The following is a 27,071-nucleotide window of genomic DNA, read 5'->3' on the forward strand; positions in this document are numbered from 1 at the left end:
AAAAAAAAAAAAAAATCACTGCAGAGGAAGCCAGCCCATGGTCCCCTAGTGGCACAAATCACCTCAACGTAAAACAAACAAGATAATAAACCTCCCTCTGGGGGAAAAATACAAAAAAAAAAGCAACCAAGTGCATGTTTCAGTTAATCTTTATCTTTCTCTCCATAAGTAAGCAAAGAGTTTACAGTGCAAGTTGATTTCCACAGAACAAGGATCAGACTCCAAACACCAAGAAACAAACAAAAAGGCTTCCAGAGGAACTCACAAAGAAACAAAGCAGAAAAGAGAGGACGGAAGAGATTGTGAGAACCAGCAGATCCATGGGAGGGAAGAGGCAAAGCACATGGGACACGGGAGGCCCCGTTCCAGCTGTGAGGTGCAAGTGCCATACAATCAGAGTCTGGCCCCACCAAATCACATTCTTATACATGAGAGATTCTCCAAGTGAAACAGAGCCCTCACCCTGTTTACACCTGAACAGAGGTGGGGTCAGGATGGGAGTAGTGCTGGGTGGCAAAGTGGGTTGGAGATGGGAGGCAGGTGGGGGAATAACCTCTCTCTATTTCACATATTTCTTACCCTTCAGAAAACCATTCTGGTTTTATTTCACTTTCTACTGGCCTGGGACTCCACCCCTTTTCAGTGCCCAGAAAAGGAAACCACCTGACTATAGGCCAGCAGGAGCCAGCAGCACACTGGGACAGCTCTCTGGGAGAGGATGGTCAAGTTGTTATTACTGCAACTGCAAAGGTCAGGCCAGGGTTACAAGTCACAGAGTGTGAGTTACACTGTCCCTGTACCTTGACGTGACAGACTTGTTTCCATGCAGTGATGCCACTGGGTCTAACCTGTGGCAAACAGCTCATGGCCAGTGATCCTCCCAAGAGCCTGAATAAAAGAGCACCAAGGATATGCTTTGATGGAGAGGGAAAGGTCTCAGTACACAATAGGATCCCTCACATTTCAGTCTAAAGACCTCGTGGGTCTAAGACAACAGCCTCTCCCAGTAGAACATAAAATTTGACTCAAACCCCAGGGTGTCTCTACTTACAATGTGTAACCCCACGATGCTGAACCAAGCCAGCAACTGTGGATCTCCCACCAATTCTCATTCTGGCTTCCCATATTTTACATGCTTGGGACCTATTATATTCAAGATCCAATAACTTCATCAACAGCAGAATGCCCTGAAGAATTAAACTTTGCCTCAGCACTCTCCACTCCCTACTGACATGGAGATGCTTTTCCTCCTACAACTTCCAAATTCCTCCTACAACTTCCCTGAGTGCCTCCCTCAAACCCTTGCCTTAACAGTAGTGTGCAAAAGACCTTTCTGCTCCCTGCATTGCATCAGCCTGCCAGGCAAAGATGGAAGGATATGGTTCCTTTCAAACCCAGGTGACTGTGTCCTTTCAGCCAGTGGGAGAAGACTTAAAAGAGTTTAACAGTCAGGTCTCTCCTCCTTGCTCTCACTAAGCCAGTCTTTTCCTCCCTGTGTGCTCACATGGATTAAGCAGGGCTTTCCAAAGTGAGACAGGCTCCTTTGCAACAGCCCACCATGAAGGACAGGCTGCTGGGCCTGCAGGCCAAGGAAAAACTTCTGAGGCACACCAACAAAACTTCTCAAGCAGCTTTCCAGGAAAGGACTAGAGAGATTCAGTACTGAGACACAAAGTTTTCATTCAATATCTTCTCCTTTCATTTGGGTGGGAAAGACTTCCCTATATGCAACTGAGACACCAGGGAGACACCTGCAGCCAGAAGGGATGCCCTGGAAACTTTATGGAGCTACGTGGAAGTAACTGCAGTTTCCAAACCCTGTCTCCTGCAGGAATAGCAGCTTCTCCCTTGCACCCAATTTACAGCTAGTCTTTTTCAATTAAATGCTGACTCTGACCAGGGCAAGGACAGGGTCAGATTGGTTTCCAAACCACATCCAGAAGCAAAAGAGTAACAGAGGAGCTAAGAACAGTCTGATTTCTAGTGCAACCACAACAATGGACAATCCCTTAGATATCTTTAACTCAAGGTTCATGGTGAAGGGTGAGGGAAGAGAAGTGAGCTGGGGGGAGGGATGTCCAAGCAGGTCCCAATTAAAGCTTTAAATGACAGGGAGGTAAATGAAGTGATTGTCCTTTTGGTCTCTCAGCTGGACATGAAATGCAGGAATAGCTGTGATGAAGCAGCACACCGCAGTCCTTAGATCCAGTGTATTTCTCTCAGTAGAGGTAAGTGCTCTCTTTAGACCCGTTGAATTTCAAACAGCTTCACATCTGTGTCATACCAGATCGGGGGATCCACATTCCTGACAGAGAAAGACAAGAGCCACTTAACTCCCTGTGGCCAGGTACATGGAATTCAAATCTCACAGCCAAGATTACAAGAGCTGGCTGCACAGTGTGCCTTCAGCTTTGCATGAAAGGAAATCACCGGTTGAGACACAATGTACCTTCAAGGGATGACAGTACCTACAACATCCCACAAAGCCAGAGCTTTGCATGAAATCTCTGCACCAGACCCTCTAGGCAGCTTTTCTACTCCCTGCTGCTGCCAGTTCCCAAAAAGTAGTACTCCCAGAACTACTTCCCTCATGTAACCCAAAGTTCTGGAACAGCTGATTAACCCCAGTCTCTTCCAAGGGAACAACATCTTTCTATCCTGTAAATATGAGATAACCCAGGGCTGGCTGAGTGCATGCAATTCTCTCTCTATAGGCCTCCCAAAAGTTTGGAAAAAACCAAGTCAGGCTGCACCCAGCTGGTTTACCTCAAATAAATAACTCCCCACATGTAGGTGCGGAACCACATGGCAGTGCCCGAGTTTGCCTGGTACTTGCGGATGAGGATGGGGTGAGGCACCGGCAGCAGCCCCACCAAGGTGCCATGCTGCAGGAACTTGAGGATCTCTGACTCATCCGTGAGACCCCTGCCAAGAGACAGACCAGGAACATCCTCAGCATGTCCCACAGACACCTCCAAAAGTGCTGCAGCACAAAGGATCTGTCTAAACAAACACAGACAGGGAGCTGTGGCCAAGGAGAACACACCCCCTCTCCTCTGTAAACAGTGGAGAAGGAATCAAACAAGACATTTGGCAAGGGAAGTAACACCTCTGCTGAGCCCAGGATGCTTTCAATTATACTTTACAAGGCTCTCCAAATTCAAACTATGCCAACTTCCTTACACACTGCACAGACTTTCCTCTCCAAAAATCTCCTTACTTGTCAATGCAGATCTTCTCCACCTGAGGGACCAGCACCTGTAAGAGCCGCATGATTGTCTGCAGGGGAAGCTTTGACTTCCAAGACATCACCTGTAGGTAGGAAAACAGCAGGGAAATCAGTGCACTGCATTAGCTGGTTTTTTTGCAGCTGTCTCTGCAATCTCTGCAACAAATGACGTTTATAAAACTCACAAAGCTGATGGGTGAACTGAGTGCACAGGAGCAATACAATAAATTCTGGAGTACTGGAATTATGAGGCACCCAGTGAGACCAGTGGGGCATTTGTTTGAAACAGATAAAACAAAATATTTCTTTGCAGATGTCAGTAAATTAAAGGTCTAGAGCTTTCATCACAAGTCTCTGTGAGGAAATGCTGTTGTGGGGGAGTCTCTGATGGCAAGGGAAAGGGGGATGTGTCAGGCATTTCTGCCACAACTCTACCTCATTATTTATTTCCAGACACCCTTACCCAGTCAGGAGTTGGAGTCCACTGCCCACTGGAGGATGCGCTAGAGAGACGCCTTCGATCCCGCCGGGAATGTGCTGCATCCTATCAATAAATATGATTTTTAACAAATAAAAACAAACAAATGCAAATCACACTTAAAAGTAAGAAAGACAATCCATTTTCTGCTAAGATTCTCCCCAGCTTTTCCAGACCACTGCTGGGAAAGACTGTCCCTAGAACCTGTCAAACCCACCAGACCTTCATTCACCAAATATATATGCTCTGACCCTGTGAGTGGCAGTATTTAATAAAGTTGGAAGACCCTGTGAAAGGTCACAGGTCCAGTAACCACTGTTGACACTCTGCTGGAACAATTCACTGTGGCAGAGTTAAAACAGGACTGACAAGAGACTGTTCAGGCATGCTTCTTTCTTTTGGCACAGAGATTAACTAGCTAAAGCCCACAGTTTTTCCAGCCTCTGTCTACTGAGTATCTCTTGGATTTTTGGTGACCATCCTGTAATATCTTAAAGAGCATTTTTCCAAGGATAGGCTCTCAGTAACTCCTACCTAACAACTCTTGCCTGTTGAGGAATGACACACTCAACCTGGCTTTCCATATTCATGATGGGAAGGAAGGAAATAACATTCTAAAATCACTATCAATCTCTGCATGAAGTGAAAACAGAGAGGCTTTTTCCTTCAGCAAAGCACCCTGACCATTCAGTGCTACAGTCTAGAGCTGACTTTTCTAGGAAACAAATGGGAACAGCACTTCCTTCCAACCTTTTTTCTGCAAGTTCTCAGCCAAGATCTTATTTAATGACAACATAATTAATTGTGTGCTTAAGACATCTCACTGGTCATGGGCCTTCACCTGGTACTAGGAAAGGCCAGGAAGGGTAAGTAAAATTGGTCCTGGGCTATTTGGAAATTCTGTATGTTCTAATTTATTCAAAGCCGCTCTGAGGGCAGCACCTCAGCCCAGCCTTCATAGGAACACATTGTTCACAGCACCAGCTAGCTACAATATTCTGGTAAAGCTCTCCTTCCCAAGGGAGAAGAAAAAAAAAGCAGCAGTAAGAACCTCAGTTGAAAACCCTGGGATCAGGAATACATCCCTTTGCAATTCTGCATTTGCTGCTCTGTCATAGTCTTCACGTTGGAGAAAGCTCACTCGTGTCCCAGCTCGTGTCACAGCACAAACATGAAACACCCAAGATGATGCAACAGGCCACGTTGTGAACCACGCTGTGTCCCAGCGCCCTGCACGTGTGCACACTGCCTTTAGTACAATGCCTTTCTTCAATGGGCCAACAGACCTCTTCTTCTAACTCCTCAGTTTTGTTCACTTCTCACCTAGACCTTCCCTGCAGACCAGTGTCTGGCCTTACCCCACTCCAGGGCTCCCCATCACTCAGGGCTGTGGGTGGGTTTCCCTCTGGTGACAGCTGGGAAGACTCAGGCTCCAGCGAACGCATGGTGCCATCCTCTGACACCTGGGACTTCTCCGTGAGCTTGTCAATCCCTGTGTTCAAAAGAGGAAAATTCGGAAACACAAGTGAATTAAATATGTTTAAAAGCAGAAGGTTCTTCTCTGCCCTGCTATGCACAGATACCCTGTGTCTCTGCTGGTATTGGAAAAGCTCTCCTTTCAACAGAAAAAGCACAATTTAGCATTGATTTCACAACTCCAAAGGAGTTTTTCTCTAGGAAACTGCTCCCTGGTGCAAGAGGAACACAGGTTCACATGGATAGAGTTAACCTGAGGCAAAAGGTCAAGATTAGGACAAATGGCCATGTGGACACTACGTCTGAGAAGACAGAAACTTTAGGCAGTTTGTTTGTGATCAGCTTGGGCCAACTGATCTGAAACTCAGACTGAAAGGCAGTTAAGTTATTCACAAACATAAACTCTTAATCTCTCCACACCCAGTAAAAGGGTGAGTCCACACCATATCTAACAGCGAAAACAAACCTCTCTCCTGTCCCAAAGGTAAACTAAAGCTCACCTGGAGTGGCCACCAGACTGGTCTTCAGTGTGCCTGGTTCAGCAGGGGCAGCAGGCCGTGACCCTTCCATGGAAACCCCATCCTGGGAGTTGGTGCGAGAAATGGGCTCAGGGGATTTCTTCTTGCGCTGCAGCCCCTTCTGGATGGCCTGGGCATCCGTGGGCAGGTTGGCCAGCTGGTGAAACACATTCCGCTTGCGGATAACAGCGTAGACCAAATTGGAGTTCCCTGGGAATCACAGGGGAAACAAGCAGAGAAGTAAGGCTCAAAGGGCTCTGCCAACCCAGCACAGCTCGCTGGCTACACAAAGCATGACTGCTCCCACCCACAAAGGCAATGGCACAGGGATGAAAGAGGAGAGCTCAATATCCTCTTATCCGTTACAAAGCAGCACAGAAAATTCAGTGAAATCCCTCCTAGGCTGGAAAGCTGGCAAGAAATGGCTTGGAGAGGGATACTCAAAGAGCTGAGAAGAAAAAGGACATTTTAAACCATATATTAGTATCTATTTTGGAAGAAAAGGTTACTAGCCAAGGTTACGCATAATTCCATCTTCAAAAGAACTCACAAAACAAATCAGGGCATTCTATCTGAGGAGAAACAAGCCTGAAATAGCAAAGCCAAAAGGCCAGAATTCTTAGTGCCTGTAACATGGCACAGAACAAAGCCATCCTCGAATATAACAAACTATACTCACAAAGGCTGGTTTTGGATTTGGCAACTGCCACATGCAAGACTTCCATCAGGGAAGCAGAACAGCCATTCTTGATTTGCAGGTTTAAAGCAAAACACTAAATTTTGACCAGCTTTAGGGTCACCCAGGACTTCAGTTTATTATTTCTTTGAAGTAAAAGACTGTCATGCTTCTAAGAGGGAAAGCATAAGGCATTTCCTGGAAAGTAGTAAATGTCAGAACTTTGTTTCGATGGGGCAGTTAGGTCTCCAGCCCCCAGTGACCTGCCAAACCAGAACTGAGAGGCACTTGAAAGTTGTTTTGTCCCATCACCTACACTGCTGAGCAACATGAGCAGTTTCACAGCTGCATCCAGCCAGTCACAACTTACATGCTGCACACTCACTTCATGTTTCTTTTCCTCTCTATGCATCTCACCTTCTGCAGGAGGGTTAAGGTTATGCTGATAATTAGCTGCCACCTCATTTTGCTCTAACCAAATTTGCCTACACCAGGACCCAATGCTGATTATCTACTAACCCAACTGCTCAGTCCAAAGAAAATTAGCTGATTTGTACACTTCTCACCTCCTCTCATCTCCATTAACTTTCTCTGAACTTCCATCTCATGTTCCCTTGGACTGAACTAGTGCAAACCCACTAAATACAGCAGTCAGTCTCTTACCATCAAACTGGTACTGAATGATGTTGTTGAAAACTTCCAGCAAGAAGAAAACGAGATGGTGATTCTGGACAGCAGAGAACAGGAACCAGGTGGTAGAAAAAGCCTCCAAGAGATGCAGTAATTTGTTAGCAGCCACCATGGAGAGAGACTTCAGGTACGGAGACACTGTGGAAGGCAAACAAAAGAAAACTAGAGAAAGAACCAAGGTGTATTTATTCTCAAAAATATACCACTAAAAACGTTGCTTTTATGACTTTCCCACTCTCGCACTTCTGAGAAAGCCTAATGGAACAGCTGAGCCAAACAGGGTTCCACAGAAACATTTCCAAATACAAAAGAAGTGAAACAGAGATATTGCCTAGTAAAAGGAGGCATTGCTGCTTTTAGAGGATCTTGTTTAGTTTTACACTATTAACAGCACCTCTGCTGTGCCTCCTCAAAAGCTTCACAACTGGAGGCACCAGGCCACTCACCAAGTCCAAGGGAAGTACTGCCACCGTGAGGAGCTGGCATTCCCTACTAGAGAGGGACAGCACTGCCAACCACCCTCACCAGGCCTGCTGGCAAATGCCCTACTGCCACCCCAGGGGAGCTCCAGGACTCCGCTGTCCCCTTCTCTGCCCCATCTGATCATGCAGGCAGGTCTGACCTGCACTGGCCCCTCCAGCACAGACTGGAAGGGATTAACTTCCAGCAGCAGACACTGATGAGTGGTAGGGGCACAGGGAGAGGGGAGTCAGAGCACTGTGGGCTGTGGTTTCACTCCACACAGCACTCACTCACCGTTCACAATGATGGTGAGCAGGCAGTCAAAGAGGGGCTGCAGCCGCTGGTGCCCACTGGTGATGATCTTGTGAAAGACCTGTGGAAGGAAGGAGCTCTTGAGCAAGGCAGCACCTTACTGAAAGCACCCTCTCAACCAAAACCAGTGCCACCCCCACACTAATCGCTTCCTGACACCATTCCTTCCTAGGCAGGGCCCTGCACACTCCACAATTACACAGGTGGGGAAGGCTGCTCTCACTGCAGGCTCGCGCTCCAGGAGTACAAGCTTTCATTTACAAGGAATCCTTCGGGAAGGTGATTAGGGCCCTACAACACCGCAAACAGAAACTGACTGTGAGCTGTTCCACAATGTTCAGGCAGCCTGGGACAAAACTAAACCACCAGGAAGTAAGAGACATCTTCACCTCCAATGGATTTTGATTCTGAACCCTTACGATAGCTGCTTGAAATGCCACAGAATTAATCATTTTACATTTGATTTTAATGCGAACTTTTAACTCGAATGTTTGTCCTATTTTTAACTATAGCCTAACACATGGAGAGAGTCAACTGCCTTGTAACTAGTTCAGACATTCCCAGTCTTGGCCTTCCCACCTCTAGCTGGCATGTCTGTAGAGAAGTACTGAGCATAATTAAAACATAGATGATCTGAGATTAATGGAATGCAAGAGCAAAACAAATAGTGTCAAGAGCAGTTAAGGTGGGCAGATTTCTTCCTACTCCCTCTACTAGGAATCTCCTTTTGGAGATTTATCAGAAGCTGCTGAGAGATTCCCCTCTGGCAAATAAGAACATGACAGAAGGGAAGCACCTGAGGCTGGTATTGCAAAGCACACAGCTGCTCACGGGCAGTGTTGTGGGCAGACTGAAAGGTGACTGAAACTTTGCAGAAACTCGAGGATGTAGGGCTGAGTTTGGTATCCCTATTGTCCCCATTGACACATATGCTCCACACAACCCTGGTTACATGGGACAGAGCCAGATCTCCGGCCTTCCCCACCTACAATCAAGTCTGATAGAGGCCATGCACCCACCCCACTCATGCCAGCTCCAGAGTTCTCTGGACACCAACCCAGCACCATCAGGAGTCCTGTTCTTTGGGATCATCTCCAGCAGATGGAATTGCATCTCATGCATATGCACCCTGCCTGACACATCACCTCAGGTTAACAGTGTGCATCCCACACACTTCCCTAGCTATTCAGTGCGCTTCCAGTCTAGGGGAGGGCAAGTATATTGAAGGAGAACAATTTTTTGTGGAGCTAGGAAGGTCTGAGAAGTGCTAAAGCTGTACTCACTATGATGAGCAGATCTGCATGTGTCCCTGTGAAGACAGGGATGTCCATAGGCACTCGTACAGAATACGGCTTGTTCAGTCGCACCCCGAAGTTACGCTCCCCACTGAGAAGCAGGAGGATAAAGACCCCAATGTGCATCAAGCCCACTCGTGCTGGAGGGAGAGAAAAAAAACAACAGAAAAACACATCACAGTGAGGCCAGTGGAATCCTGAAAACAGAGGGACAGTGAGGAGAGAGGAGAAACACTATGGGATTGAGATAAAACTGCATAGACCAAACCATCCTGATAAGGGACATCACACACAGAGCTGCCTCCACTGTCCTTCAGTGTCCTTCCCAAACACATCTGTGTTAAGTCTTATCAGTGTAAAGTTTTGGATGTTTTTCTTCATTATGTTCTTAATGTAAACCCATCATCATAGTAGGAAAGAACTGACTACTTCACTATGCAGTGATGGAGTTATGCCTGATTTACTCTCAAGGCAAGAGCAGATTGCTCATTTTTCCCTCTTCACTGGATCAAAGGCATGATTTTCAACATAACGACACAAAATGTGTTAACATCCTAAAGAAGGGTCTCCCTTCCTTGTGTTGTGGAATAGTTCATGACTTCTAGCCTGTTATAGCACCTAATTTACTGGACCACTCCACTCCATGTCTGCAGAAGGTCCGGAACGTGCACTCCAGATGCTGTCACATCTAAGTGCTAGGGAGGAAGCATCTTAAAAACATTCTAGCTCAACTGTCAAGCACAAACCATCTCAAATATTGAAAATAACCAACTTACACTGGTCTGCTCTGGCATCATTGAGAAAATACAAGATTGGGACAAGAATGTCCAGAACGTCACTGCTCTTCAGCACAAAGAAGAGGAATTTCTGGAAGAAAGGGAAGGATTTCAGACAACCATAAGCATATACCCTGCACCATCCACAGGACTCAGGACAGGCAGTCTCAAGCTAATCAATCTTTCAAGAACATTAGAAAGGCTGGTGTACGAACTACCTCATCAATTCCAGTGTTATTTGTAGAGTTATTATAATACCTGCTGCAGCACTTGCTTCCAGCACGGACCTTCAGGAGCTGCAGCCCCTCTCCCAGGCTGTTCCCACACCCAGATCCCCAGCTCCTAAATCAGGGAGCAGTGATACTGACTACAGCACCCCAGAGCCACTGCCAGCTACCCACCACAGCCCTTCACCAGGGCTCAGTCCAGCCAGAGCCACAACAGCCAAGCTGGGGTGAAGCTGAGCAGGAAGTAGATCCACACCTTGTTGAAGTCACAGAGTTTCCAGAAGAGGACAAGGAGTTCCTGATGGAATTGTATCTTCTTGGCAGAGTTTGGCAGGTAGGTCTGGACCAGCGGGTTTGATAACAAGCGAGCCACTCCTTTCAGGATAAACTGGAAATCCTGCCAACAGACCAGGAAAGAGACTGTGGTGGGCCCAAGGCTAATGCAATCAGCATGGAATCAGACAGGGAACAAGTGTGGGACTGGAGCACGTTACCTCCTCCCGGTGTATCCTTGAGAGGTAATTCACAAACAGATTGTCTGGTCCAGGAGGCTGCATTCAAAGAAAATGAGGAAAATGCTTACTGGAAACAAGCTGTGTTCAGGAATTCAAGATGTAACCACCAATGTCTCTCACTTCAGCTTTTTGCTCTGAATAATCCAGCTTTAAATACAAGGAGACAGAGCATGGAATACTACAGTCAGAGGCTTTTCATTTCCATTCTCCTTATTCAAGTCAGTGACCAAAATCTAGTGTTTTGGTCATGTATAGGTGTTTTGTGAGTACAGGACTGAAGCAGGACTGGACCAGAGAGAGCAGACTGCAAGCAGAGGACCTATGCTGGGCCCTACAGCTCAACATTAAGACAAGCTGGTGTGAGAGGACCCCAGTGAGCTCAGGAGAGCAGTAAATACAGATCCCAGTGTCACTCACATCCACATCATCCATGGCTGTGCCAGTGGTTGTGCCATCCACAGTGGGACTGGAACTGGTGGAGCTGTCATAGTCCAAGGTGACAATCAGCACCTGGGCCGCCTCCTCCACCAGCGGCTCGCGGTAGTCGGAGAAAAGCAGGTGATTGTAAGGAATCCCATAACCCACAGGGTCGTAGGCACAGACGACATTCAGGAGTGAGGTGAAGAGTGGGAGTGCATGTCTGAGGAGGAGAAAACACTCTCAGAAGGTAGAAGCAGGAAACAAAAGGTGCTGCCTTGGAGAGGGACAGGCATGTCTCTCCCCAAGAGTCTGGGGCCATGAGAAAACATAGTAATCTTCTTTAATCTGTGACAGTGCCCACGACTGAACAGCCCAGACACAAGAGCCAACACCCCAGCTCCCAGCTGGGTTCCTGCACTGCAGCTGAGAGGGGAGGTGAAAAAGGCCACGTGGACACCCAGAGGAATCCTAAGCAGTGTGAAAATGGGAAAGAACCTCAAAGCTCTCTAGGCTCTGGAAAGACAAAACTCTTGTCTTCAGCCCCCAGCCAGGTCTGTAGTCCCCCATGGTGAGCGAGCGTCACCTGAGGAGCTGACGTCCCAGAGGTACAATGTCACTAGAGGGCAGCATTCATCCAACCAACACCACACCCCCTTCCCAAGGGAACGGGGTCTACAGCAGGGAAGAGGATCTGCCACTTCACGCAGGGCAGGGATCAATTCTGCAGCAAACTCCAGCGAGCACCGTGCTCAGACTCCTTTTGCTGCTGGGGAATACTTCTCACTAAGCAGAAATGCTAATAGGGTGTACATGAGACAGGGACAAAGTAGAAGAACAGCTTCGGGATGTTGGGAGGTTCCCCATTACCAACACACTCCCTGGAAGAGATTTGAAGGTGTTTCTCCCCCTGGCACCCAGGCCCCCACCCTTCACCCTCACCTGTTCTCTGTAGAGCAGAAAAACTGTACCCAGGGGTTGGTGTTGCTGCTGTCAGAGGAGGGAGGCAGGTACATGGCCTCAGAGAAACAGGTCAGCAGCAGCTTCAGCAGCTCTGTCCTGAAAGAAGAAGTAAAGGCCTGGAGCCATTCAGGAGCAGGGACTGGGCACAGGAGGCACAATCACCACAACACATAAGGAAGGCTCAGTCCCATCTAGAAAGTCCTTCCCAGAGAGAGCTAAGCCCATTTCATTTCCTAAGCTACACTGCTGTCACTGGCACAAAGCTCAGCACAATTGCTGCCTTACAAGAAAGAAATCCAGTATAGAGCTCCTTGGCATTTCCAGAACAGCAATGTTTACCCAGTTCCTGCAGTAGACAGTCTGACTCCCACATCATACTACAAAAAGCTGTTCAAAAGGTCAGCTGGGTATTTTTCTGTGTTGCCAGTCCTGTTAGCTCAGAAAGGACCAAGCAGAAAACCTCCTTGGGAATCCTGGATATTCAAGGAGGCAAAGAGAGCTCATCTCCCCCAGACCTCCCTCTTATGAGCTCAGTTTCTTTCCATTCTGCCTTTGCAGAATCTCTTACCTATTCAAGTCATGGATGTAGTTGGGCTGTGGAGAATGAGCAAAGCCCACGCCTGCCTCCCAGATGTACTCACAGCTGTCGATGGAGTGGATATCTTCTGCTGTGTCCTGTGGGAGAAATAAGAGGTTGGACTGCAGAAGGCAGGAGCCAGAATTGGCAGCACTGGTGGTATCCAAGGCAGCTCAGCTCCTCTCTCTAGCAGACACCAGCAGAGAAGCATCCAGACAGCGGGACTGTACAGAAGCTCCCCAGGCCTGAAAAAGCAGGTGCTGAAAGAGCTCAGCCTTTGCAAGTAAGGGATAAAACACAGAGATACAAGCACTGTGGATGATGGAGGGAGCCCACATTTCTAGCCATAATTTTAGTGCTGACTTCAGTGGGAATATGGGTCAGTCCTGTGTCTCCTTTGCCCATTCTCTCACAGTTGTTCCTCTTTACTCAGTGGTGCTTCAGCAAACATCCACCACGACCTGTATCTCTGGGGCCACATGCTGCTCTGCCATAAACATGAGGTGGTGGCACCCATCTCTCTGCTCTTAAGCTGTAGTCAGACCAAGCCAAGAGGGGGAAAGTCAGCTCAGCAAAGATTACAGAGGCTGCAGGCAGCACACAAGCAGCCAACAACAAGGAACATAAATCATTCACAATCTCAGCCCTGAAAAACCAGTCTGGCTGCTGCCAAGGGAAAAATCACAGGTGCAGGTGCTGAGGGAGGCTCTTCCAGGAAAACCCATTGTCACCCTGACTTGTGCAATCTATCCCACCAAACAGCAAATCCATCTGCTTCAGCCTCAGAGCACATGGGTAGCTCTAATCCAGCCTTGCCCCTTCAGCCTCAGGTGACAGATTTCAACACTCTTTCTACTCCTCAGAAACCTCAAGCAACCAGTTCAGTACTCAGATTTGTCAGGGAAATTTGCAGCCATCAAATACACAGTGGTTTAGCACGCTCATTTTTAGCTCATGTCAGAGCTACCCCAAAAACTCCTTGCTGTCATTTTGTTTATGGACTGAATCTACAAAAAACAGAAGAGTCACTGGAGGGGAGACAGAAGGAGGGAGATGCACCACAATCTGTTCTTAGCACACCTGGTAGGAGATCCCTGTTTCAGGAAACTCCTCTGAAGTACAGTCAGTCACCACAAGAATCAGAACATATTTAAAAGTCTTTTGCTGTCATGATACAGAGAGGGAGAGGAGGTGGAAAGACACAACAGAGATCATCTGCTCATTCAGATCACAGCACACATGAGCAGGCAAACAGCTGCTTCCTGCCCTGAAATGCACCAAACTGCCAGAGAAAGGAACAAGGTGCTAAAGGTCTGTGCTCTCCTGGCAACAACAAAAGAGCAATTGTCTGCCAGCACTACCACCTTTTCCTGAGGGGTGAGCTATAGTGTGAGGATAGTTGCCAGCCACTCCATTTGAGTCTCATCCAGCTGTCTCAGAATATCTGTTTTAGAAGGCACAAACACCATACAATGAATCCAAAATGATGTTCAATATTACTCACTGTGGGCTCAAGCTCAGCAACTCCATATTTTCCTGCCTGCAGGAAGCTGCTGGGGTTTCCCAGGGCTCCCCCAACCATGCAGCTAATATGCCTCTATGCAGAAAATCTCATGATTCAATTTTCAACTCACCACCGTGTTCCTCCGGTGGCTCTGCACAGTGAAGTCAGGACAGAAGAGCAGATCTGTGACAGCGAGGAGCAACGACTCAGCCAGAGGCCGGGCATTTTCATCATCTTCATCTCCCTAAAGTGACAAACAGAAGAGCATTATCAGCTCAGGGTGAGCAAAAGTACACAGTAACACCAGTATGACATAGCAAGAGAAGATACACTCCCAAAAAACACACACGGAGGCAAGACATTACACAGGAACAGGAGGGAACAAAAGGAACAAAGGAACAAAAATCCCAGACAGTACAGGAAAGAAATTTTGCCCCCCCCGGGTGGTGATGACTAAACAGGAATAAGCTCTTTAATGACAGCAAACTGAGCAGACAAAGGCCTGGAGATGTCAGGAAAAAGAAGAGTAGCACTAGGTACACCTTGCCACGTGGCTTGGCTTCTTGAAGACAAAAGGAAAGGGAAGCATTGACAGAGAGAAGGTTTTACAGTCATGACGGAGGGTGATTTGGATGGTGCACAGAGACAGCAACAGGAAGAAGCCAATCAGCAGCAATAAGGTGTAAAACCCCTCAAAGTCCTGCATGGGCTGCCCAGAACTGGAGGTGACAGAACCTGGAAAGGCTGAGTGCATCATGCAAGGGGCTGCCCCAGCCTGCCACAGCAGAGTGAGCACGACAGCAAGAGAGGATTGTGCCATCTCCAGCGCTCAAAGCAATCTCTCCAAGCACGCATGGCTACTCCTCTGCAGCTGTTGCCACGGGAAACCTTGCCAGATCCTGCCTGTCAAAGAGCATCCTGCCTGGGAGGCCTTCCAACCACACACCGGTGCTGGAGGGAAAGGCAGAGAGGAGGAATGGCAGGAGCTTATCTACCTCAGCCAGGCCTCTGTCAGCCTGAGAACACCACACAGCTCTTCAATCACAGCAGGCAGCAATGGAGATAATGCTCTGTGTGGCTCTGAATCTCTCAGTGACAGCAGGGAGGATACCACAAATGGAGCCCGGATGTAAGGACAGGCAGAGATGATGGATGGAGCCAGAGAAGATGCTTCAACTTGGGTTCAAAGTCAGAGGTGAAATGACAAGCATTAGGGTCCAAAGGGATTTCTTTTCAAGAATGATCTTTGCTAAGAGTATGTCAACTGCCAGAAAAAATGTCCCTGCAGGCTCTGGGTACCACCACACCCAAAACGGGTGACACACAACAAACCAGTAGATTTGAACACAAGACAGACTCCCTTAGAGGAGGGAGGATCCATGACTCCAGGGAGCTCTGCCATCCATCACTCCATCAGGAGGTAGGTGAAGGATAATCACAGACATATTTACTGGGTCCAGGGCATACCACCATATTCAGTTCCCAGACAGAAATCAGCCACCAGACTGCAAAGCTGATGCCCCTAGATTAGACGTGATCCCTGCTTCCCTAACGTCTCAGGGCTGTATTTGTTATCCCAGCCTGACATATTAAATGCACACGGTTAAATGACTGAGCACACTGAACCACAGCAGCTCCACCCACATTCAGAAGGCTCAACACAGCAGGAGGGTTTCCCAACACAGCACACATGGACTGGGCTGGATCACCTTGAGGTGACCCCACCACTCTGAGGCTGAGAAACTCTCTTCTAGGTGCTGAAAGTGGAAAAACAGGAGTAACAGCAGCCTGGCTGGATCAGAGCACCAGGCACCCTGCATGTTCCTTCCCAAAACAAGTTCCTCCATTGTTAAGTCTCTCCAGCACTCCCTGGCCCCTGCAGGGATGAAAGGATGGACAACCACCACCCTCCCAATCACACAAATCACAGAGTAGGACTAGCAAAGACTTCCCTTTTCACCACCCAGAACTTCCTTCTTACGTGGCCTCAGGCGAAGCAGATTAGAGCTGACAGGCAGACAGCACAAGGAGCCAGTTTATACTGTACCAACCACTGCCAACCCTTCATAACTGTCCCCAAAGACACTGCAGTGCACTTAGCACTCAGGTGAACCCCTCTTCAGTACAGCCACACTGACCTGCAGATCAGAAGCTCGTAAGAAAGAGCTCTCTATGCACAGAGCAAGCAGCTGCTCAGGGAGCAAGCAAGCATATATGTACTCCTGGCATAACTCAGCTCTGTTCTCAGTGCTATTCCTCCTATTTGCAGAAGATCCTAAAGCACTTTCAGCCTGTTCTTCTGAGAGATGCAAAAGAGCACTATTGTGCGTGCTCTCCAGACAGAGAAATGTGGGGAGGCTGAAATACTCCTCAAGAGTTAAGCACATCACTGTCAGAGCCAGAAACAGAACCACTCTTTAACCACCCTTGGTCAGTTGTGGGCTTCATTTCCCAGGTCAGGCCCCTGGCTAAAACTGTATCACTCAGCTCATAAGGAGGGCATTGAGTCATGATGCCAAGAGCTTCTCTGGCACTGTTCACTTTAAATATGACATTGTAAAATCAGTGGAAACAACACCCTATTGCATTTTGACTTGAAACTTAAATCAACTGTAATTAATGGAACAAGGACATTTTAGTCTAAGAAGGTCATACAGCCTTCAGCACAGCTCTCATGTTCATTAAGATTCACACCTCCAGTTGTACTGCAGAAGTCTTTCCCGACATATTCGTGCTCTCCTACAGCTATACACAAAAGTCAAACATTCAGAAGATACAGCAACCTGTGCTAAACAAAGCAGCTGAAGTTGTGAGGAAAAACAGCAAGAACCAAAGGAAGGGAAAGAATTTATAAAGTGCCAACTAATTTCTGGCCTCATAAAAATAACTGGAATAAAGTTGCCCCCAAATATACATAGTGTTTCCTCACTGCAGCCTCCCCATCACCCTCCAAAAAGAAGAATAAGTGTCAAGAGACAGACCCCTCCTCGGCCAGCCCCAGGGACAGTTGACCAGAAGAAACCTCTCCAATCTGGGTCCTCGAAGATGTAAGGCAGGATACGGGTGAGGAGGCGACAGCAGTTCAAGACGATTTGTCTCTCCTTTTCTGTATGACAGCCGCTCTCTGCTCCCTGCACCAGCTTCTCCACAGCCTGAAGGAAACAAAACCAAGGTAGGCAGCATTAGTCTGGGCACAAGTTAGCAAGAGCTAGGCAGGTCTGTCCTGCTAGTGACACTCTCATACAGAGTTATAACCAGTTCTTGGGAGTCCATTTTCTCTCAGTTTAATGGCACTGTTGCTGTTTAGAACTGCAAAAACAGAGTTAATGATTTTAAACAGACCTTCCTGAATTTCTGCTGTTCCAGTGCAAGAGACCTCAAAAGCCAGGGCTAATCCATGCAGCACACGTGTGGTACCACGTGAGACAGACAGCCAGAGCACCAGAAGGCTTCTTCCAGCACTGCTCCATGACACCACACACTGAAAAGGGCAGATGAGATTAATCAGCTGCAGCAAGTACCCGAGATACAGGCAGGAAGGACCAAGGCAGCAGCACTGTGCTGCACCGTGTGAGGCGCTGGCAGAGGATGATCACACAGAAACACAGAGTCTGACAGTTGTCTGTGCTGGTGTGATTACAGTAGGGACTTCTCCTGACTCAGGAGGTGGGAGCTAAGCTGGTGCCTGTGTTAAGAGTAGGGATACAGCTCCCAGCAGCGTCTGTCAAGGTCCTGCTGCAGAGGAGGGTGGTAGCCTGGGCTTCCCCACTGCCCCTGTGAACAGGACTGCTGCTCTGGAAAGAGTTTCTGGGCTGAGACTCTGCAGTCCATCCAGTGGCAGTCACTGGGCTTTTCAGAATGGATGTGGGTCTCACCAGGCAGCAACCACAAATGCCAGGAGGCAGAGGCAGGAGGCTTTACCCACAGACAGAAAAAAGAAACTTTCTTCCCCTCAGCGGCTGCACCCACTTGTTCTTACTCCCTGATCCCAAGGGGAAACAGAGGGGAAATGAAAGCCAAAACATTTAACAAGGATTCACCTTGCTGCTTTTTAATTCATGAGGTCATGTGCCCCTGCTTATTTTCATGGCAGACTGCCTGGGTCACTGACTCTGCCAGCCTGCGTCACTGCATTAATGGGTATTTAAGTGCTGTTTGTCCTGGGCTGTCACACACTACTCTAACTGAGCTGAACAATTTCTTCAGGCACATTTATGACTGTACAGCCTGAGTCTCCAGCCATGACTCTGAATGACATTTCTCCATGAACACACAGCATTGCTAGGTCCAGTGGCACACTGCACATGGCACAGTTCAGGGCCCTGAGACTGGCAGAAGCACTGCTGGAGTCTTGCAGGCTCCTATGACACTGATATCCCAAGATCTAGGGCTCATGGATAAACAATTCTGCAGTCACAAGGTCTCCCAACACATCTGTTTCCAGTAGGGAGAAGAGCAAATATTTTAGTCTTGGTTTTGGGAGAAAAAAGACACAGAGTCAAACAGGTTACAGATCTCCTAAGCCCTTCTCAGCTCCCAAACTGCTCATTGCCAGAAACCAATACCAGGCGAAAAAACATTGCATATTTCATCATGTTTGTATTTTTCCTCAAGTATCCACTACATGCATCTGTCTGAGGCACAATTCACAGTCAGAGGTATCTTCACTATGATTCAGTAAGTCTCATTCACATATCATAGAGGAGGAAAGTAAACAGGATGGCAGCAACTATTTAAAACTGAAAAAATGCCATTCCAAATGTTTTCAACTACAAATTCAAGGCTACTCTTGGCACGGCTCAAATCAGGAGCATTGTTAACACCTGCACTTTCCCAGGCAGAGTAAGTCTCAGGCTGCTGCTCACCAGCTTGACAATCTGCCAAACCTGGCAGGGTAGGAAATGCGACTCAATGTCCCTGTGCTCCACAGAAAGACAGGGCAACACCAGAAGCAGCACCAGGAATGTTCTGTTATCAAAGTAGAAGGAAGAAAAGTCTTAAGATCTTCTTCAAACTTCATCCAGACACTTGTGCTGTGACAGTCTGCACATCCCTCTGGGATATCTCAGCTTGAAACTAGACTGGTACATGGTGAGGTACAACTACATGCAGACAAGGAATGAGACGTATCAGCCTCACTACAAATATGCAGCCTTGGTTCAAAGTCCCCTGAGCAAGAAGCAGTTTATAGAGCTGGCAAGACACAAGATGATAGAGTGAAACAGAGCAAGGGGACAAGAGGAAAAAGGCTCCAAACTGACCAAATGCCAGCTGCGGTCTGTGCTAACCCATGAGAGGAGGGGCTGAGAGTTACCTGCAGAAGGAGACAGGGACAAGCAAGCACACTGTGTGGTACAAGGTACCTGGTATTGCTTAGAAACCACAGTGTCATTATCTGGGGACACTGCCTGCTAGCACAGTACCAAGGAACAAAACACCACCAAACTTACCTTGTAACACAAAGTTGCCAAGTTTGAAGGTGATTCTTCTCTCACAGCTCGGATCTCTGCAGCTGGTACAAGGGCAAAGACATCCTGCACTGAAGTGGCTGTGTCTGCCCAAAACTGGTCCCAAAAGGCATCATCTGTGGCCTCCACAGGCTGTGGAGAGACAAGCATAGTTACAGATGGAGAACTACCATTCCACAAGGTCCAATCATCAGTGATTACGCCTGGCTTGGGGATGGGATGAGGCAAGAAGAGGTTCAATAAAACATACTAGTACTGCTTTTATAACTCAGCCTCTATTTCCACAGCTTTGGATGATTTGTCTCCCTGAGACATTCCCTCAGACTGAACATTCCCTCAGACATACAGGAAACTTCATGTTTGTCTGAAACTGATGTAAGTATTCCAAGATCTTCACCACTGCACATGGGCCAGGCTGTCCTTGTGTACTCTGCCCCCTTCAGAGTAAGACAAGGAAGCCCTCAGTGTGCACTGGAACTACTTCTATTGTAACCAAAGTCTCAAGGAAGCAATCAGAGACATCTCACATTAGAGCACAAACAGACCCACGCAACTGACAGACCCACCTCAAAGCACTTACAGATAAAACATAACTGATCTTTCTGAATCAAATATTTATAGGGAACTGGACTCAGTGCAGCTGGTCGCTGCCAAGGCTTTGTTCTTAAAAAGCACTAAGTGTGCCATTCAAAGAGGAGATGGAAGGAGGAGACCAAAGAAAGCAATCAATTTCAAACCTGTGGTCTGAGAAGTCCAGCCCCCATCCAGCCCCTGGGAAAATACCTCTTCCCATTAAATTTTCTGCTAATACTTGCCAAGATAAGCACTGCCCAAACACATCTAGGAGTGCTCATCCCACCCAAGGGTCCAGCTACAGTGGTGGGATAAGTACAGGCCTGCTTGTGCCAAGCAGTGTGAAAGAGATGGATCCATTATTTCAGTCAGAACAGAAAGATGGGAGCTTTCCCAGGAGTCTCCCCAGCCATGTCAAGGTGAGAGCATGCTTGGCAGGTGAGAAGAGCTGCTCACCTGAGCACCCCCAGCCCTTGGCTTGGGGCAAGGAGAAGCTTCCTGCCTGCGATCAGCACCAGCTCCAAAGCAAACAGCAGCACTAGCTAAAGGCCATAATTAGCTCCATGGGCGGGTCTTCCAGGTCAGATAGGAAAGGGGCAAAAATATGAATGAATGGGTGTTTAATTAAACAACTCCTGCCCACTCCCAGATCTGCTGCAGCAGGTAGAAAACTTGCCCAGCTCTGTGCTGTGTCTAAATGCAGCTCGGATGCCACTTGGGGAGAACAGGTCATTCACAGCTCTGACACAGAGAAGTGCTGCATTGCCCCCCTTGCTGTCACCTCCTGAACTAATAGCCCCAGCCCATAGGCACGTGATGTGTCACTACCACCAAAGGCCAAAAAGGCTGGCTGGCCCAAGACTGGTACAGCAGGTTACTGCCCTGCAGCAATCTGCCTTAACGCTCCAGTGCTGCTGGTGCTGGACCTTCCAGCCATGCAATGAACCAGGCCAATTGACTCTCCAGCCTTTAAAAACAAAACCAGAAAAAAGCCCATGTGTGCTCAGGCATCTTATTAAACTCAGGTATAGTGCTGAAACCCAAATTTTATCAGCTGGACACCAAAGCAAGATCCCACCAAATCTCTTCCCAACGGAAGAATAACTTTTCCCAAATGGTTCAAGATCACAGCTCCTCAGAGGGGATGTGTAAGAACAATCCAATATTCACAGCCTGACTTTCAGCTTCCTGAGTGTGTGAAAGAGCTGTGCTCTTTGTAATCTGGGCATGAAATGTTTAAATGGAAGGAAAGCTATTTTGTACATCTCATCTCTAATTGCACTCCTCGAAAAGAGCCAAGTATTTGGCAATCTGATCTATGCAATGCATGAAACACCCTACAATTCCATTTCAAACCACACACCACAACCTCATGTAGAACTGCCACATGTACATCCTGGCCGCCTGCCACAGCCACTCCCACTGACAACAGCGAGCAGCAATTGCTGCTAATTGGGCATCATGCATAAATAATGCCTTCACTCTCATCTAGAGGGGAAGCAGGAAACCATTTCCCTCCAGTAGACACTGATCCCTTTACCTCCCACTAGCCTGAGGCCTCCTCAGAGGTTGAACACAGCCGCTGTTTTACAGATGGCAGCACAACACGGGTTGAGGGACACAGCTCTGACTGCACTCCCTCGGAGTAGGGAAGCACAGAGGTGATTCCCTGAGCTGCAACATAGGACGTGCAGCAGCATTCATGTCTCGGCTGCCATTTTGGCAATTAGATTACGCTAAAACACTGCTACCTTACATTTTTAATAGCTGCAGCACATCAGCTCCTCATCAACAGATGGTATCCCGCGTACCATCCTGGGACATGGATGCTGTACTGAGTCATTCACATCCCCACTGCCCCCCTGTTTTAATTACCAGCCTGGCATCATGAAGCTACTCGATCCACGTAATATTCATCTCCTCGATAGAACATTACTGGCTGTTTTTAAGCTGATTGTATTCTGCACGCAGCATCTCTGGGGATCTAAATATCCATTTCCTCACACTGAGCTCACCCAACAGACTGTATCCAGCCTTACAGTGGAGAAAAATACAGACAGCTACAACAGCCTTGTTCACCAGCCAGGAATATCTTCATTTGGAAATGTCAAGATTAGGTACAAGTGTTGGTACAGCACACGCTGCAGTCACAAATCCCAGAGCACTGCTAGCCTTGACAGTGCTTTAGCCAGAGAGCTCACAAGGAGTGGAATCCTCAGCACAGGTAGGAAAGAACCTCATGTTCCTTCAGCACAGTGCAGACAACCAGCTCTGCACCAGCAGTGCAATGAGAATAAGAATTGAGTGATCAGTAGCTCGACTCTACTCTGGAAACACAATTGGCACATCTGGAGAGCAAAGGAAGTTCCTCACCCACTCACATCTCACAGCAGAGGCTGCTGAAGGTACAGAGCTAACTGGCAGAGAGAGATTGCTGTCCAAGCCAAGCTCCACACCAAACAAAGGCGTGACTGTAGCCCAGAGTGTTGCTGAGGACACAGTGGGCACAGCCAAGGTGATCTGACATCTCAGAGCGAGCAAGGCGGGAGACTTCTGCCTTCAGTTCACCAGGGCAAGGTGTAAAGACCTCCCACCTGCACGCTGGCCAAACAAAAATAAAAACAGTCCTTCTGGACACCCCCAGTCTTTGTTTCCTACTAGTTGTAAATGTGTTTCAGGTTCTTTGAAGCACACCACACACACGCGGTAGGATTTAGAAAAGGAAGACACACGGTTTGCAAACCTCGTGCCAGTTACTGAGCAAAGAATCACAGCCTGAGCAGGCAATCTCCAGGCAAACAGGATACCTCACAGGAAACAGGAAAACAAGAGAGGGGCTGACCATGTCCCAGAAACAGGAAAAGCTCCCAAGGCACAGTATTCCCTATTCGTTAATGTCCTCAGCCTGACACCAGCACCACCTTTACTTTCTCTTTCAGACACAGTCCCTCACAAACTCCACCTGTGTGTGTATGTTTGCACCTCCTCCCAGTCAAGAGCTCTCTGCACTTAGATCAAATGTCCATTCCCAAACTCCAACCGCTCCCCACTGGAGGACTGTCCTTTAATGCTAAAGTTGCTGCAAACTGTCAGCAGAGAACCAAGATACAAGCAGCCACTAGTCTTGCTCTCTGTGTTCTCTTTTTGCTTCATGCCAACATGACAACTGAGTATCCCACCAGCCAAGGAAGTGAAGCCTTTGGGGGTGGGGCCCTCCTTTCTCCTGGGACTTGACAGCAGAGCAAGTCCCTCATCCCTTCCTAGTGTTTCCACCCAACACTGCACAAGCTCGGGTGATAGGTAACAGCAGTTGCTCCTTTCCGCCTCAAATGTGACAGAACTGTGGTGTGTAATGACCATTCACACAGCACCTGACTGAGCTTTAAGATCAGGTAACCCTGCAGGGCCAAGGATTAGTTTGAGGCAATTCACACACCTTTGTACCACCTGTCTGTGAGCCACCGTGCAAAAGGAAAGCCTGAGGACTGACTTATTCTAAATACAAATAACTAGTAGAAAGATTTCATCCCTGCTGTCAAGGACACCACCTTCACATAGGCTTCAGAGCAATAATATTTTTTTCTATAGGATCTTTGCAGTCAGCAGTGCAGAATCAATGAGAGACTTCAAGTCTGCCACCAGTTCTCAGCTCTCACAGCAGAGACAGTGTTGCAAAGCAAACTGGAAAATGGGATTTGTAGAAGTCTGGCAGAGAAAGCCCAGGACAAAAGTCAGCCATATGAAGTGTTAGTTACAGCTTTGCTTTTAAGACAACTTTGCTTTTGATCAACCTGAGACTCTTGGACAGCTGAGTCAAGCTTGAACAGTGTCATAAATGGGCTGCCAGAGACCAACCTTTCTCCAACACAAGATGTGCTTTTATCAGGCTCAAGCTAACAGCCCGTTGTATTCCCTGCATTTCCACACCAGGGAAAAGGAAAGGACTGACGTTTGTCCCTCCTCTTTGATCCTTCCTGTCTCTTTGAAAGCAAAGGCATAGCTCCCATTAAAATCTAACAAGCTGGTACACAAGATCAAAATTTCTGATCTTCTGGCTGGCTGCTGGCAGGAGCCCCAACTGACTGGGCAAAGAAAAGGTGGTTCCCCAGCAGTTAAGGCTCCCAGCCCAGTTCCCTGCAGCTGACCAGCCCTGACGAGCTGTCATTTTCACAATCCATGTTTCCTTTCATCTGTTAAATAGGCAGCACTTTTATAGGCAATTTGGGAGGGCTCACACATTCTCTATTATGAAGCACATCTGTTTTATTATCAAAGGGATGGGCCCTACCAGCATAAATGTGTGCAGTGTAATGTAATATATACATATCATATAAAATCCCAAAGCCTGTTTCTCCATGTGATTATAAATATGCATCTGTGGCATAAGTTAATTCCTTCCTTCTGGTACTACTGCCCTTTTTAATCACTGAAATAATTCTGAAGTAATTTTTCTTTTTTAATACTCTCACACCTTTAGAGTTTCTCTATGGCAGTTAAAAAAATCAATTAAGTCAATTCCATTTGCGTACAGACTTGGTTCCACTTTCAAGTTCCGGGCTCCATGTGTGCTGTAAGCATTCAAGTGTTATCTTCCTTACAGATTTATTTCATTTTTTTAAAAGCTCACATGGGAACACTCATTTCTTAATTAACAAAAGACTGGCGATTACAAAAAATTATTTTTAAGAAAAAATTTGCTTCTGTGCCAACTCTAAGCCTTTACCAGTGAGTGAACAGTGACTTCTGCTCAACCAGTTCTTCCCATCAGAGCCTTAGGAACACCTCACAGTGCATTCTGAGCTCAGAGTTTCATGTTACTAATGATTTGATGAAAATCTCTTTGTCCAGCTCCCTAATGTCAGAGGAGAAGGCTGCAAAACAGGCTGCTGAGGAAGCGAAGTGTGTTGCGAGCCAATAGCTTGGAAGGATTTGGCTCTGTCCATTATTGCAGCCTGGATTTGGATCCAGGATCTCACGGACCAGGAGGTTTTGCTGCTGCTAAGAGATCAGAAGGCTCCGGGAGAGCCCAGTCACGCGTTGTGCGCAAGCAAACACCAGTGCCCTTCTACAGAATGTAAATATGGGAGCGCCAACACCCCACCCTTTTCCACATGCAGTCAGTCTCACCTAGGCCACAGAGACATGAAATTAATCCAGCCAAGAACGAAGCTTTTGCTCCTTCCTTTTTCTTCCGGGCCCCAAGCAAATGTTCCCTTACACAGGTCGATAAACCAGGGGAGGGGAGCACTCTCGCCTGGGCTGCCAATCCAAGGGATTGCCTCATACATGATTTTCTTTGTGAACAGCAGACTGGGCAGATCCCTAAAGGCTTGATTTACCCCCCACCCAATCTCACTTTATAAGGACATTTCCCCCATGAAGGAAGGGCAGCCCAAAGCTGAGGGCACTCTGAACTATCTGATGAGCAGAAGAGACTTTGGAAGAATTCTTTAAAACATTAATTCACCCACTTATTTCTTCACCTATATCCATACCTTGAGGTTTTTGAGAATATATTCACAAAAGCCATTCCTTAGCAATGCAGATAGAAGTGAAACTGCTTTAGAAAGTATAAACATGGTTTTTTTCCAGGCTCTTCCACAGCCTTACCCATCTATAATTCAATTCCTAGTCACAGTCCCTGTCTAATGAGTTTTCACAGATTTTCTCCTATCATCCTTTACCCCTTCGCATCCATACCCTTTTCTTGTGAATTCATTACCCATCATTAACTATCGTTCTTCCATCATCCCCATGTCTTCTTAGCAGCTGTTATTTCCTCACCATTAAAGGTGGATCATAACAGCTGCTCTCCATTGTAGCTCAGAAGAACCCAAGATGTGACTTCTCAATAGATCAAAATCCCTCTGCTCCTTAGACAGAAGGACAGGCTACTAATTTTCTGCCAGCGTACTGCTGCTACTGGGCACTCCACTTAAAACAAAAATTAAGCAAGCTCCCAGGACAGGCACAACATATGTTAGACCTCTAGGCAGCCACCCTCCCTTCACACAGCCTTGACTTTTACTTAACTCCTTCTCCTCCTCAGCCTGTAGAAATAAAGCGTTATTTCACAGGCCACAGATGGAAACCTCTGCTGCAAACAGCACGGCTGGCCAACAGCCCTTTCCATCGGCTATTACCTAAAAACAGAGCAAGGTTCTCCACCCATTAAGAGCGGGGGTGGGGGAAAAGATACAGAAAAGGGAGCAGCGGCAAACCGTGTGATGTAAACCCGCAAGCTGAATTCATTAGGAGCTGTGGACATCCCTACTGACAGCAGCGTCTGCTCGGTTAGCACAGGACGCTGCTCAGCAAAGCACAAGATGTCACCAGAGGCGCTGACAGGGCCCGGCCAGGTCTGGAGAGCGGCCGGTGCCCCTGCACTGACCGGTGATGGACGCTGCCCGCCCCGAGCCCCACCGGCCTGCGGGCACGGCCTCGCCGGAGAGCCTGGCCAGGGCCGGCCGTGACCGCAGCCCCGCGGGTCCCCAGCAGCCCCAGCCCCAGCCCCGCGGGTCCCCAGCAGCCCCAGCCCCAGCAGCGCCAGCCCCGGCCCCGCTCGCAGGGAGCCGCTCGGGCACCGCGCACAGCAGCGCCGGGGGCGGCTCGGCAGGCCCGGGTGTGAGCAACCCCTCAGGGCGGCGGCTCCCGAGATGGCGCGGCCCCCCTCGCCCCCCGCCCGAGATGGCGGCCCTCACCTGGGTCTTGGTGGTGAGCTGGATCACCGCCTTCCTGAAGTTGAGCTTGGAGTCGGCGCTGCCCATGGTGCGGCCCGGCTGCGGGCAGGGCCGGGCAGGGCTGTCCCCTCACGCCGCCGCTCTCCGGGCCGCCGCTGACGCCATCCCCGTCCCCGCGCCGGTGGCTCCCGCTGCCTGCCTGCCTCCTCCTGTCAAACCGGGGCTCGCCGGTCCC

At 48.1% G+C, this 27,071-nt stretch overlaps 1 protein-coding gene across 1 annotated transcript; it reads right to left on the reverse strand.

Moving 5' to 3' along the window:
- Positions 1-131: 131 nt before the first annotated feature.
- Positions 132-27,071, reverse strand: HID1 (HID1 domain containing). The gene is made up of 19 exons (XM_085077717.1): positions 26,858-27,071; positions 19,566-19,715; positions 17,097-17,267; positions 14,246-14,359; positions 12,603-12,709; positions 12,014-12,130; positions 11,072-11,294; positions 10,634-10,690; positions 10,396-10,536; positions 9,913-10,003; positions 9,125-9,276; positions 7,824-7,902; positions 7,041-7,205; positions 5,684-5,911; positions 5,066-5,199; positions 3,693-3,773; positions 3,221-3,312; positions 2,767-2,925; positions 132-2,305 (listed from the first exon to the last, which is right to left on the reverse strand). Exons 1-19 carry the CDS (start codon positions 26,921-26,923, stop codon positions 2,242-2,244), a joined length of 2,391 nt encoding a protein of 796 aa, XP_084933843.1. The 5' UTR covers positions 26,924-27,071; the 3' UTR covers positions 132-2,241.

Source organism: Lichenostomus cassidix, chromosome 18, assembly GCF_008360975.1.
Source record: "Lichenostomus cassidix isolate B80296 chromosome 18, HeHo_3.0, whole genome shotgun sequence".
Lineage (NCBI taxonomy): Eukaryota > Metazoa > Chordata > Aves > Passeriformes > Meliphagidae > Lichenostomus > Lichenostomus cassidix.